The sequence below is a fragment of the Coturnix japonica genome, chromosome 9, assembly GCF_054131305.1.
Source record: "Coturnix japonica strain WE chromosome 9, WE-NBRP24, whole genome shotgun sequence".
Classification (NCBI taxonomy): domain Eukaryota; kingdom Metazoa; phylum Chordata; class Aves; order Galliformes; family Phasianidae; genus Coturnix; species Coturnix japonica.
Window position 1 is genome coordinate 27,933,582 of NC_140671.1, and position 13,809 is coordinate 27,947,390.

The following is a 13,809-nucleotide window of genomic DNA, read 5'->3' on the forward strand; positions in this document are numbered from 1 at the left end:
TACTGGCTACCCGCCCGCATGCGCTGCCCATCTTCCTCTCTCGGCCCTGAAGCTCTCGCGAGAGTTTCCGTGCGTCTCGTGGCTGAGGGGGCAAGATGGCCGCCGCCGTGGCTGAGGGGAACGGCTGCGCGGTAGCGGGGAGCAGCGCGGCCCAAGCGGGCAAAGGGGGAACGGGGGGACCGCCCGAGGAGCCGGAGAGAGACGGGAACCCGGCCACGGCCACGGTGCTGCCGGGATTCGACGACGTGGACGCCTTCGTGAAGGTGCGGGGCGGGGTGAGGCGGGAAGGGGCCGTGCACTACAGCTCCCGCCGGGCCGTGCGGTTACTCGGTGCCGTGATGTGGTTGGCATTGAAATAAAGCCCAGATCTGCGTCTGTGCTGATAAACCTCTCTCTAAACGTAAATCCTGGCACGACAGGCGTGGTTTTGTTAGCCCTTCACTCTGTTTAACCTGTTGAGATGGTGTGAATGAAACAACTGCCAACTTAGTCAATACCTGAAGGGAACTTACACCCTGGAGGGGAGTAAACTCTTGGAAAGGGCTGACAATAGCAGGACACGGGGAAATGGTTTTAAGTTAAAAGAGGGAAGATTTAGGTTGGATGTTAGGGGGAAGTTCTTCACTAGGAGAGTGGTCAGGCCCTGGAACAGGCTGCACAGGGACGTTGTGGATGCCCCGTCCTTGGAGGTGTTCAAGACCAGGTTGGACGGGGCCCTGGGCAACGTGATCTAGTAAAGGTGTATGTTTGGTGGCCCTGCCAGGCAGGGGGTTGGAACTACATGATCCTTGAGGTCCCTTCCAACCCGGGTCATTCTGTGATTCTGTGTGTGATTCTGTGATTAGTCATGTTAAAAAACACCCAACCAAACCAAGGCCTTGCGATGTGTTGGATGTAACCGCACTGTTCGCACACACACAGGGATGGAGGTTTGTCAGCACTGTGTGCAGCAGGGCACTAACACGGTGTTCTCACACAGCACGCCCTCGGCACCATGGTGGCCACCACGAAGGCATCCAGCGGGCTGCCCCAGCCTGGCGATGAGTACGACTTCTACCGCAGCTTCCCTGGGTTCAGGGCGTACTGTGCAGCTCAGGGACATCGGCTGCTGCAATGGTAAGGAGACATCACAGCCCCGGCAACTGCCAGTCCAAACGGGATTCTATGGAATCTCCAGGCTGGTTGGTGGTAAAAAAGGATGTTTTAGGTCATGTGTCGAATTTTAGCTGAGTTGCCTTTAATGGTGTTGATGGGAACAAACTGCGAGTGGGGACTGTTGTGAAATGCTCTGGGAACAGCCGTTCAGTATCTAAAGGGGTATATAAGAAAGAAGGGGACAGATCTGATAGAACAAGAGGAATGAGTTTCAAACTAAAAGAGGGGAGATCTAGACTGGATATAACAAGGTTTTTTATTGTGAGAGTAATGAAGTGGTGATGCTCCATCTGTGGACACACTCAAAGTCAGGCTGGAAGGGGCTCTGAGCACCTGATGGAGCTGTGGGTGTCCTTGTTCATTGCAAGGAAGTTAGACTTGATGGCCTTTAAAGGTCCCTCCCAAACAGTTCTGTGATTTAGAAAGTTGTTTCATAAAGAAATCAGTCCTATTAGTACTAAATAACTCTTAGTACCATGTAGGTGTTTCTTACATTTGCTTTTTGTATGTTATTATAAGTATTACATTTGATCTGCTTGCAAACTTCTAAGATGTAGAAAGTTGAGAAGAATTGTATGGTTCAGTGTTCAGTTAATTGTTATCATTGTTGTTATTATTATTGCTTAAATCCATAATAACTGTGCTGTTCTCTTGCAAGCATGAGCAGGGTGATGCAGTACCACGGCTGCCGCAGCCACATGAAAGACCGCAGCAAAGTCACGGAGCTGGAAGATAAGTTTGATATGCTGGTTGACTCCAATGACATCATTCTTGAAAGAGTGGTGAGCAAATCATTCCTTAACATTACTTGTATAAGGTATTCAGGTACCACAAGTGCTTTTTGTTAAAATAATTCTACTATTAATGCTTTTGCAGTTATGTTTAGTGTTTAGCATAGTACAGTAACCGAGCGGGTGTTTGATTTTCATTTTTGTTGGTTTCTTTTCCTGGAATTTAGGGTATTTTACTGGATGAAGCAGCAGGAGTGAACAAAAACCAGCAGCCTGTCCTTCCTGCTGGGTTGCAGGTGCCACAGACGATCGTTTCCAGCTGGAACCGCAAGGTGAGGCTGCTGCTCTTTTTCCCAGCACTGATACCTCAGTTTTCCAGTGGATTTCAGTAGTTTTCATGTGTCCTCACTCACCTCCTTTTTCTCACAGTAGTGGGGCCAGTGAATGAAAGGCATCTGTTAAGTCATATTGGTTTGCTTTCTTTTTAATAGGCGGGAGAATACCACAAAAGATCTAAGTCTGAAACCTTCCGACTGCTTCATGCCAAGAATATCTCTCGCCCGCAGCTTAAGTTTCGAGAAAAGATTGACAATTCCAACACTCCCTTTGTACCTAAGCTTTTTATCAAGCCAAATGCTTTGAAACCATTGGCTGAAGGTAAGTTTTTTTGTTGTTGATGGGTAATTAGTTGAGAGTGTTTGACACAAATCTGTCCTGACAATCCAGAAGAGGAAATATTGACTGTAAAAGCAAGCAGGAGCAGATGTTGACTATTTGGATGAGATTGCTCTGTGACTCCATTGTTTATGTATGTGCAGTGTAAGATTTGGTCAGCATACGACATCTTTTTGTTGGTATACAGTAACTAATCTGTTCCCAACAGATATTCTGCTGCTTCTCTTTGCCACCATTGAATTTCCATGAGAGTCCCCCTGGCAGGAGGAGTTTTGTTGCTTGGTCTGTAAGTCTGCTTGACTTTACAGATACCTTTTCCTAATAAGTTAGAAAAGGAGATACACGATTAGATCTGGCTTTATCAAAGCTGCCAGTGAAACATCTCATCTCAGCAAGGTGTCACATTTCTGCTGCTGATTCACCTCGAGTCTGCACTGATGTGGATGTAATTTAGAGCACGGGAATGAATGAAAGTGTTTTCTGAAGATTTCTCAGTCTCTTTCCAAGCTCTCGAGCAGAGCCACCTTGCATGTTTCTTAACAGCATCCTGTTCAGACCCATTAACTGGGTTATCACTGAAGCTGCAGACGCAAATCTAGCTGGAAGTAAAAGCTGTAGGTCTAAATTAATAAGTTTTTGATGCTTTGTGACTGTGGAAGGGTGCTGTGGTGGGTGGAGGGGAGAGATTAGTAGACTGTGAGCATATAATGTCTGGGACCTGGTCCAGTTGTTCCATATTGGTTGTTCAGCCCTCACAAAAAGCGGACGGGAACGAAAGGAACGCCCTGAAGATTTGGATGTCCCAGCTGCTTTGGCAGACTTCATTCACCAGCAGAGGACGCAGCAAACTGAGCAAGACATGTAAGAAATTAAACCAACAGCGAGGTGCTTGGAGTGCACTGCTGAACGTGCACTTGTATGGTCCCTTTGTGCTGATGACATATGTGTGTAACAGCTTTGCATGTGTTTGTGTCTGCACACTGTGTTGTGTGTGATCTGCTTTAGTCATCTGGAGTTATTTTAAACCTAATCTTTAACAAGAGATGAAGCTATTACTCAATAGGGAAACTGCCGTTAGCTCTCAGAAGTCTCCGTCCGCTGCCTTTGTGACTGAAATTTAGTTTGTGCCTGTTTTCCTACTTTCCATAGGTTTGCTCATCCGTACCAGTATGAGCTGGAGCATTTTTCTCCACCAGATGGAGTTCTTCAGAAACCAGAACCCCAGGTTGGTGCCCATATTAATTTATGAGCAGATGCAATAAGTTTACAGTCCTGACGAATTTCAGAACTGAGGAGAGGGGTGGGGGGGATCTGGAGCAGGAATGGACAGAGAACTTACCATTCCTACTGGTTTCCTCTGCCAGATGTACAGACCCATCAAGGAAACACCCTGTCATTTTATCACCACACTGGATGAGCTGGTAGAACTAAATGAGAAGCTTATGAACTGTAAAGAGTTTGCTCTGGACTTAGAGGTAATCAGTTTGTGTTTGCTGTTTAAAAGTTACATGTATGCTCTTAGAACCTAGGAAACTGCTCTGTTCTTCTAGGCTGCTTTGTAGCCTCCTCTTTATCCTGCTTTTAGTGCTTTCTTACACACGTTTAGTTTGTGGCCATGACCTGTCAGATATCTCTATTTCTAGAGGCCCGAAACAAACACTAGCAGTATTTTGAGCTTTGCAGTGCTAGTGATGGCTGCACGCTTCATACTGAATTTGTTTTTAGTTTTGCCCATGCTGTGTGCTGCATTAGTGAGTGCTCTGATTATCTTGGCTTTGAGAAGATCTCTGTTCATTTTTCTTCCTTCATTTGGACTGTGTTTGTTTTGTAGTCTTAACCTGCAGCCGATCCTAATTAATATTTCTCTTCATGTTTTTCAGCATCATTCCTACCGGAGTTTCCTGGGCTTGACGTGTCTGATGCAGATTTCCACTCGAACAGAAGACTTCATTATCGATACGCTGGAGCTGCGCAGTGACATGAGCATTCTCAATGAGACCTTCACAGACCCAGCAATTGTGAAGGTCAGTTGCCATATTCACCAGAATTCCTTGGTGGTTTTTGTTTGATTTTGGTGATTGTTGTTCTGTTTGGTTTAATTTGTTGTTGCTGTTGTTGTATTTTTGTTTGATTTTTTGGTAGTCCTGCACTTAATGGTGAAAGTCAGAGCAAAAAAGAAGTCTGATCCTAGATAAATGAGTATGAGACCCCACAGCACTGACAGCCTGTAGTAGAAACGTTCTTCATGTTATCCTCAATTTCTTTTGCTTTACAAGGTCCTGCATGGTGCTGATTCAGATGTGGAGTGGCTGCAGAAAGACTTTGGCCTGTACTTGGTGAACATGTTTGATACTCACCAAGCTGCTCGTCTTCTCAATCTTGGCAAGCACTCTTTGGACCACTTGCTGAAGCTGTATTGCAGTGTGGATGCTGACAAGCAGTACCAGTTGGCTGACTGGAGGATACGGTAAAAATTGACCCCTTAGAGGGGCTGAGCTGCAAGGTAGCACTTAACCTTGTTTCTGTTGTTAGGGTAGGAGCTTGTTTCTAATTGCAAGCCCTGTAGCTGTAGGTTACTCTCAAAGCAAACAGGCACAGCATTTACCTGTAACTGGTTTAAGTTTTTTTAAGTGCTGTATTCTTCTGTGTCTCTTCAGAAATTGAGTTATTTGGGGAAGGTGTGGGAATATTGTTTAATGAAAAGCTCTGGGAAGCTCATTCCTTGGGGACAGTGCTGAACTACTGCAGTATTGCAGAGAAAGTCAGCGTCCCCACAAAAATGTTTGGTCACCCATGGTAGATAGAGCAGTGTGCTGTGAGCCTGGCTATGGGGATCAGCTGCACACCACAGAGGTCCCAGATATAGTTTGTCAGCTCTGAAGAAAGACGAGGGTCTTGACTAGTGCCATAGCAGGCACTTCTGTCTGGCTTAACTACACAGCAGTCACGATGTCCATCTGAACAGGATGTCATCTGAATAAGATGAGTGCAGTGTGTTATTGTTGTTGCCCAACAAGTCCTTCAGGAAGGAAAAGGAAGGATTTACTGTTAGTATGTTTTAGATGCAGTTTGCCCTAATGTGTGCTGCAAAGGAAAAATAACTGGTGGGAGGCACCTGAAATGCATTAGTGTAATTTTGGCTCTTTTTCTAGCCCTTTGCCCGAGGAAATGATTCAGTATGCCCGTGATGACACTCACTACTTGCTCTACATTTATGATAAAATGAGGGAGGCACTGTGGGAGAGAGGCAACGAGCAGCCCACTCAGCTGAAGGTTGTGTGGCAGCGCAGCAGAGACATCTGCCTGAAGGTAAAGCTCCATCTGATTGGATTACCTGGATCAGAGCACAGGCTTACCAGGATATCAGGTCCTCTAACCATTACTTCATTTGTCATCTGATAACTGATCACAAGTCTTTCTTTTTTTTCCTGTCCAGAAATATATCAAGCCCCTCTTTTCGGATGAATCCTACCTTGAGCTCTACAGGAGGCAGAAAAAGCATCTCAACACACAGCAGCTGGCAGCATTTAGGTTGCTGTTCGCATGGAGAGACAAGACAGCACGTCAGGAAGATGAGAGTATAGGGTAGGAAGGCTTTTGTTACAGATACTCTCTTCAATGAGTGTTGGATTGTGCTCCCACCCCTGAGGGGGAGCCGCTCTGTTACCTGTAGAAATCAGTGTACTGCTTCAGGCTGCTTTTTGCATGTAGAACAGAAGCGTGATTATGTTTGAAGTAAATTCTTATGCATATCTAGACCAGTCCTGCTTAATTTCTTCTTAATTGACTTTTGTCTTCAAGCACTGCAAACTGGGGCAGACTTGTGTACTTGGAAGGTATTTTTATGTGTTCTTCACATTGTGTTACATCACACTGCCTCTTTGTGTTATAGATACGTGCTACCAAATCATATGTTATTGAAGATAGCAGAGGAGCTGCCCAAGTAAGTTTTGCTCATCCTTGAAGAGTCTCGTTTGACTTTGATACACCTACCAGAGTGTTTCCCAATGCGTGATTTCTTTTGTAGTTAGTTCCTTCCTTCCAGCTGTCAGTACAGCTTTTCTATGTAGTTCTTCATGTTTGTTGTAGAACTAAATTCTGGTTTTCCCCCAGAAGCTCCAAATCTCTTCTCAGAAATACATATCTATGATTCTACTGCACTGATACATTCCCTTGTGTTGCTGTATATCACACTTCTGCCCCTGAGATTCCTACATTATTACAGAACAAGAGAGAATAGAATTCCCCTATAACGTTTGTTTTTTTGGTTCCCAGTGGGAGTTGAGTGGGGACAGATCTCTTTCAAAACCCAATTTATCCACCTTTTTTCTTTTCTCGAACACTTGACACACTCATCATCTAATTTTCCACACCTGAGAATGATAAAAATGCCCTTTTAAGTGCAAGTCCATGGTTGGATGCAGCTTCAGTAGACAAACACTGAAAAGGGTAAAAAAAGAACAATGTTACAGCCAGACCATGGTGGAAGGAGTGAGTCCAGAGCTGTGTTGGTGGGTTCTCCTTACCTGCACAAATTGAGCACAGCAATAATTTTCATCACTGAGAATATACTGACAGGTTGGTCTGATATGTCTTGTTCTGTCACAGCCAGGCCTGCGGTTGTGTCCACTTGCACATCCTTTGAATGCAAATGCTTAACGTATGAGCCATAAATACAGCACACTGAATTTTTCTCATCTCTCTTTAGAGAGCCCCAGGGTATCATTGCTTGCTGCAATCCAGTCCCACCGCTAGTTCGACAGCAGATTAATGAACTGCATCTTCTCATTCAGCAGGCCCGAGAGATGCCTCTTCTCAAGGTAGGAGTAGCTTGTGTCACATGGGAGTCATCACTTGCATTTCTTAAGGCAGGTACTGGGGCCGAATGATGACCTGTGAGGGTGAGCTGTATGTTAGACAGGGCATTACTGAGCACAGTGTAGTTGCCCATGCAGCAGCTTATCTTTATATCATGCTTTACATTGACCTGTGAGAAACAACTGCACCTTGTGGAACTTGCAGGCCATGTAAATGGATTCATAAATCTTATTCGATTGTGATGAAGAAATAAACAACTCTAGATTTAAGAAATTCATTAGATATAATTCATTTTCAGTGTGTTGGTATTAGTACAGCCTTCTTCCTTGGGTGAAACAAGGCTGTTTGTGAGCATGACCGTTAGCTTTCTGTGCAAGTATCCATGTGCAAACACTGCAGGAAAATAGGAAAGAATGTAGTTTTATTAACCCAGCAGCTTGTAATATATGTATGGAAAACATCAGAAGAGAAGCCAACCTAGAAGAAATAGGGCAGGTGCAATTAACTGACTTTCTTTCTCTCCCATTCTAGTCGGAGATTGCTTCGACAGTCAAGAAAAGGACATCTCTCTCCAACTCTGAGGTAGTGTTTGCATAATATTGGTCTCCTTGCATCTTAAGCATGGGAAAAAACCAACATAGCTACGTTCTAGCTTCCAGTAAATTGTTTATTCTAGTCCATTTTATAGATCTCTCCACTTTATGTTGGTGTTGGATTTCTGTGCTAGACCCAAAACATCAGCAGCTGCAAATTGGTATTTTACAAATCACCATTATAACAGCACTGAAGGTTTCATCTGCAGACACTCTAGATGACAGGCATTTGCGTGTGTGTCAGTCTGTAGTGGTAGGTCCTTGTGAAAGGAAGTCTCAGATGGGCTTCTGAGGCTGACTCATTTATCCTCCTGCTTTAAAAGTACAGCACCTCCATTAGCTGCTGGGTTTTTGCTTGAACACCCTTTTGATGCCAGGTGCATTGTGCTCTGGCAGGTGAGTTACTTGAAAAATGCTCAGTCTCTGAATGTCACCCTTTGAATTTTCTGTGATGTATCTCTGCAGTATCTGAAATCATAAGGATTCATAGTGTACTAATGGTGTTTGCCATTTGAACCTTTCTGCAGAGGCTGGAGAATACCTTCTTTGGACCGCATGACAGTTCCCGGATTCCTATGGATGATTTTCAGAATAATTCTGCTTTAGGTAATTTGGATTTATGAGCTGTGATAGATGTGACAGTATGTGGCTTTGATAGGGGGAAGATAAGCAGTGCTGAAGAAATTGTCAGTGGAATCTTATTGCATGAAAAAGAAACCAGTACAATATATATTTATCTAATAAAGAAATCATCTTCTTTTCAATTTTCATGTAGAATCTACATCTGCACCAGTCTTGGAACGTGATTCTCTCTTTTCAGACAGTGAGACAACGATGAATATTCAGGGTGTTCAGCCAGAGTCAGCATGCCTTGTTGCTACTGCCACTGTCAGCATATTCAGTGTAAGCACTGTCTGCGGTAGAGCCAGCATTCAAGTGTTAGAAAACATATTTAATGTGGTATAGATGTGTAGTAGTAGTGTAAGAAATAGTGGGGTGGGGTCTGCATGGAAATGCTTCTGGTATCGTCAAGCATGTGATATAACCAAGACAGTAAGGTTGGGAGGCCAGCAAATTAATTCTTCAGTGATTTGTGTAAATGTTTCTTCCCTGTATTTTTGTAGGAATGTGATGAAGATGAAGGAAATGAGAAGGTTTTAACAACTGCACAGAAGAAAGCTCAGCGTATAATGGAGTCCTTTGAGAATCCATTTAGAATGGTAAAATTCATCGTGGGATAAAACCCAATATATATTTGCAGTGATGTTGATAAACCACCCTGTGCAAAGGAAGGATGCTCTGTGCTGTTTTCGAGGCTGCATGACAGGCCTTGGTATAGTGACAGCTCTGCTGGGACTGGGAGGTGGTCTTTGCACAGCACAAATGTGTGGAAGTGTTCTCTAAACATATTGAGTTGTGTCTGTAGTAAACAGTCCTCTCGTAGTGCTTTTTGTTTATCAAGCCTGAGGTTTCCTTAGTTTGCATCACATTTTCATCTCTGTGGCTGAAATTAGCGAGCTGATTTTACTCTTCTAATGAAGAAGAACAATAGAATATTTGTAACAGATACGGAGCAGCAGATTACTGGGATGCAGTATACAAACAACTGCTGTGTGGTTGGAGGTTTTGTTTTGTGTGTTTGGTTGGGTTTAATTGTTTTTCCTTTAATGTTGTTGGCTCTAGCTGTGGTAACTCTGATTTTCCCAAAAGATGATCTTCCTGTAAGAGTGTTTCTTACACATGAATTTGGTTTGGAACATTTAAAATAGCATTGTAGCAAAGAGCTGACAGCGCTAATAGCACGTGCTATATTTAAAGACAAATGCTTTTTTTCCCTTCTCTGCAGTATTTGCCTTCAGAACAGAATCCTGCCTATGTCTCACAGTCTGCGAAGTTTGACCCATCGTCCAAAATTTATGAAGTAAGACTTCAGTTAAAATTTCCTGCCAGTTACCAGAAGAGAAACAAACAATTAGACTATTTTCTTTCAGGAGCCCCAGCAATATATGTTTGTGGGTTTTTTATTTCCTTAGAAAAAGAGTATAAACTTGAAGAAACGTGATGTGTTTCTAAATCAGTACCTCATTGTTTGAGTAGCATTCCTATCCTTCAAAGAACTAGAGATTGGAGACATTCTGCTCTGTAGTCTGGGTCTGTTGAAGCTACAAACTACCTCTGAAGTCTGTGTCTGCCTTTGTTCTCATTGGGCTTGTTTGTAGCCCAGAACTTTTAAAGCCTGTAGTTTTTACTTCACTTGGTGCAGCAGATCTTAATCTCTTTTACAATCCAATTTGATCTTTTGTCCTCTTAATGAAGACCAGCATGTGGTAGCAAGTTTATAAACTCCCTTTTGCCATAAAACTTCAAAGAAAATGATGCCAGGTAATTTTTTTTTCTTTGCAGATCAGCAATCGATGGAAGTTGATGAGTAAGACACAAGTACAGAAGGAATCCAGGGATGAAGCAAAAAAGAAAGCAGCCCAGCAGGCAGGTACAGCCCTTTTTCTCCTCAGTGTGTCTGCTTTTCCCGGTGACTTTCTAATTTCGGGGCTAATTTAGTCCTGCTTCCTACAGTAACGTTTGTTTGTGTCTAGCTGCTCGTGACCAGGCACAGAAGGTATACAAAGAAGCAACAGAAAACGTTGTGTCTGTTCGTCAGCAAGCTATGGTATGTCACTGAATTTCATTCTTCCAGCCTGTCTGTGGTTCTCCCTTATGTGCAGCAACAAGCCCCTGGCAGCTGTGCTCTGCAAATCTTCACATCCCTTCCTGTCTTCAGAAAGGGATGTGTTGTGCTCCTGCAGCTCCGCTGCTCTTTGCTTGCCTGTGGGGTGACAGCAGATCTCAGCCTCAAATATCCCATGAAATGATGGTTTGGCTTTTCATCTGAGATGTGCCTGCACTGAGGGGTGGAAGGAAGGGAAGGGAAGCAGTTTGGTCCCAGAGAAGAATGCAGTGCTTTCCCTCCCCGCTGTAATTGCCACAGACAGCCCCTAGCTGTCACAAGCCCAGGTCCACCAACAGCTCATCAGCATGCTGGTGCTCATGCCTGCACAGAGATATATCACTGTCCTGAACTTGCTTCCATTCTGTGGGTCGTTTATACAGCAGGAACAAGCAAATAGGAAGAGGGAGAGAGTCATGAGTGAAACAGGAACAGAACTGCCAAAACCAGAGAAGAAACGGCCAAAAGCCTCCCAGCAACCAGAGGAGCTGGAAGCACCGAAGCAGTTTACCCCCTTTGATTACAGCAAGTTCAACTTCAAAGTGTTTGCGGGTAAGATCTGGATCTCAGCTCCAGCGCTGCAGGCTGTGGAAAACGTTGCCAGCTGAGCCCTGAGAAGGCTGTGTGAATCTGGGTGCCAAGGCAGTACAAATGGCTAAAATGCACTTACCTTGCAGCGGAGTAATATGAAAAGAAATTGGCCTGGGGTATGCATAGTGTAGCATCCTTTTTCTGGCTTGGAAACAAAACTTGGGAACAGGTGGGGGGTTTGTGGATTCGTTGTTTGCTTCTCTTCTCCAAGTCATTGGTTTAATTGGGCCCAAGAAACTAGAAGTTAAAGGAGATGCAGCTCCTCATAACGCATCTATTCAGAAGCTTCTTATGTCCTGCAGTGACTGTTCTGTTTTTTTAGCTTGGGAGACCGCAGTGAAACCTTCTTACCATCAGAGATACACCATGAAGAGCAGTTTTCTTCCTAACAGTGTTTAGTGACGGCTTCTCTCTTCTTTCCCATAGGAAGCAGCAAATCGAAGCAGTCAGTACAGTTTGATCCTGCAAGACAAGTTCACACAGGCAAGGTACAGACATGTCATGAAAGAAGTAACAGAACTGTTGGTGATGGTGTGTACCCAGCTGGGGAATTGTTGGGAAAGGGTTTTTTTTGCTGGAAAAGAGAACTCTTCCGGGATGTGCCGAATATTCCCTCGCAGCAGTTGGTGCTGACGTGCAGCTTCCAGTCACAAACTCATGCCTTGTATTACAGCTTCATCTTGGTCAGGAGGAGCTTTCTTGGGGCCCTCACACTCTTCCATTGTTTCTCACCCTTTTATACTTTGTTCACAGCTACACCCTCCTGCATACAGCACACCATTTAGGCTACCTCACATTGCAATACTAAATTCAAGGCACCCCAGAATCCCAAAGTCACTCCAGTTGTGGCCTTTGCACATCCAGGTGTTGCCCACATTCTCCACTGAGGGAAGGAATTTTTTCCTGATTTAATTTATTGCTAATTAACTTAAACTTCTCATCACTGATTGGGAAAATGAAGGGAACAACAGTCAGTGGACAGCAGAGGAGAGTTCTTGTGCCGCTCCTGAACAGATCACTCTGGCAGAGCTGGCTTGCTATATGCAGTGCTCACGTATGGAGCATCTGAGACGTGACGTCAGTAGGCATTCAGGCATGAAATAATAGGTGCCCATCTGTGAATTCATTGGGTGCCCGGGCACCAATTAATTTCCAAAGCTGATTTCTTGCATTTCAGCCTCTTTCCTGTACGTGTTGCCTTCTTGTGTATTTAACTGAAGGGCAAATGGTTCCAGGAAGCCTCTTAGGTACTCATTTAAAATCATATGTTAGGAGCAGAACAGGTTTACGCCTGGTGGTTTGAGAATAGAGTTTTCTGCACAATTTGCTGTGTCATTGGAAACTTCATTTCAAAAGGGAAAAAAGCCAACAAAACAGTTTAACAGTTGAATGTAGGAGAATAAAGTTTTAGACCTTTAGGATTCCCTGTCTGGGTGGGTACATGGGATATTATGGCTATCGTGTTGTGGTTAGACCAGCAGAACAGCATGTGTCCGAGTGAATTCAGTGCACATGCATATACATAAGTCATAAAGCATAAAGCCCACAGTGTAAACAGTGTTTCTTGAGGTAAGAGAGTCCTGACAGGACGTGCGTCATGTGGAATAGACCGTATTTGTCTGCTCTTCACAGTATTGTTCTTTCTCTTCCATGCAGAAATTTGCTGGAGCTAACAAACTTCAACAACCGGCTGGAAACCGAAGCATGTCCTACCTGGCAGGGAAAGCTGATAGGTGTGTTGTCAGCCTGCTCTCATCACAGGGCAGTGTTTCCATTCCTGTGCCCCAGAGCCACAGGCAGAACACAGCAATTGTGCTCTGCTGCTGGGGGAGCTTAAGCACGTTTAATGGGAAGCAGTTGCATAACAGCTACTTATGTTCATTTGGCAGCATGATGTCAGTTTAGAGGGGGAAAAAAAAGGAAAAGCTTAGGATTAATGCAAATAAAAGACAATTCTGGGTGGAAAGTTTGAAATGTTGGGGTAAAAGTTTATGTTAGTAGACGTGGGAGTCGCTTCCTTTGGCCACAAAGATAGACAGAGGTGGGGAGGACATTTGTCTTGTTCGGAGGGAAGACAAATAACAGTACTGCCAAATATGGATATTCTTGTTCTGAATATAGTTAATGTTCAGCTTCCCGGGCTCGATTCTTGTGAATTCTTTAGTCATAAAAGAGCTGTGCCACACAAGGGCTGCACTGGAAGCAGAAAGGTTCTGCATCGTGACCCTTTCTCAATAGAATCATTGTAAGCTATTGTAGATTGTCAGTCTTGGGTGGATTTAGAGCAAGATTTAAAGTCTTTCTGTAACTGTCTTTTGCAGGGGTTCCAAGCACCACTGGCCAAAGAGATAGTCCTTGTTACGGGAGCTGTGGGAGCTGCTGCTGAAGGAAACAATAGTCAGAAGGACTGTAACCATGGAAAGGCAAATACTGGTCAATGAGCAGTTTTCATACAGAAATGTTTTTAAGCCCATTAAAATCCCCTTTTTTTTTCCAAAAGGGAAAACATCTTAATTGCTTT

General features: G+C 44.0%; 1 protein-coding gene across 2 annotated transcripts; it reads left to right on the top strand.

The window, feature by feature from the left end:
• The first annotated feature begins 69 nt into the window (after positions 1–69).
• Positions 70–13,802, top strand: EXOSC10 (exosome component 10). Of its 2 annotated transcripts, none has more exons than XM_015882703.3 (25): positions 70–263; positions 980–1,116; positions 1,814–1,937; positions 2,114–2,218; positions 2,378–2,543; positions 3,311–3,422; positions 3,711–3,786; positions 3,926–4,036; positions 4,442–4,585; positions 4,838–5,028; positions 5,714–5,870; positions 5,998–6,146; positions 6,454–6,504; positions 7,270–7,381; positions 7,911–7,961; positions 8,500–8,578; positions 8,748–8,875; positions 9,097–9,192; positions 9,819–9,893; positions 10,376–10,463; positions 10,567–10,640; positions 11,081–11,249; positions 11,715–11,776; positions 12,945–13,021; positions 13,610–13,802. In XM_015882703.3, exons 1-25 carry the CDS (start codon positions 96–98, stop codon positions 13,638–13,640), a joined length of 2,733 nt encoding a protein of 910 aa, XP_015738189.2. In that variant the 5' UTR covers positions 70–95; the 3' UTR covers positions 13,641–13,802. The 2 variants fall into 2 exon arrangements, with proteins under 2 accessions (XP_015738189.2, XP_015738190.2); XM_015882704.3 differs by having other exon boundaries at positions 8,793–8,875.
• Positions 13,803–13,809: the final 7 nt, after the last annotated feature.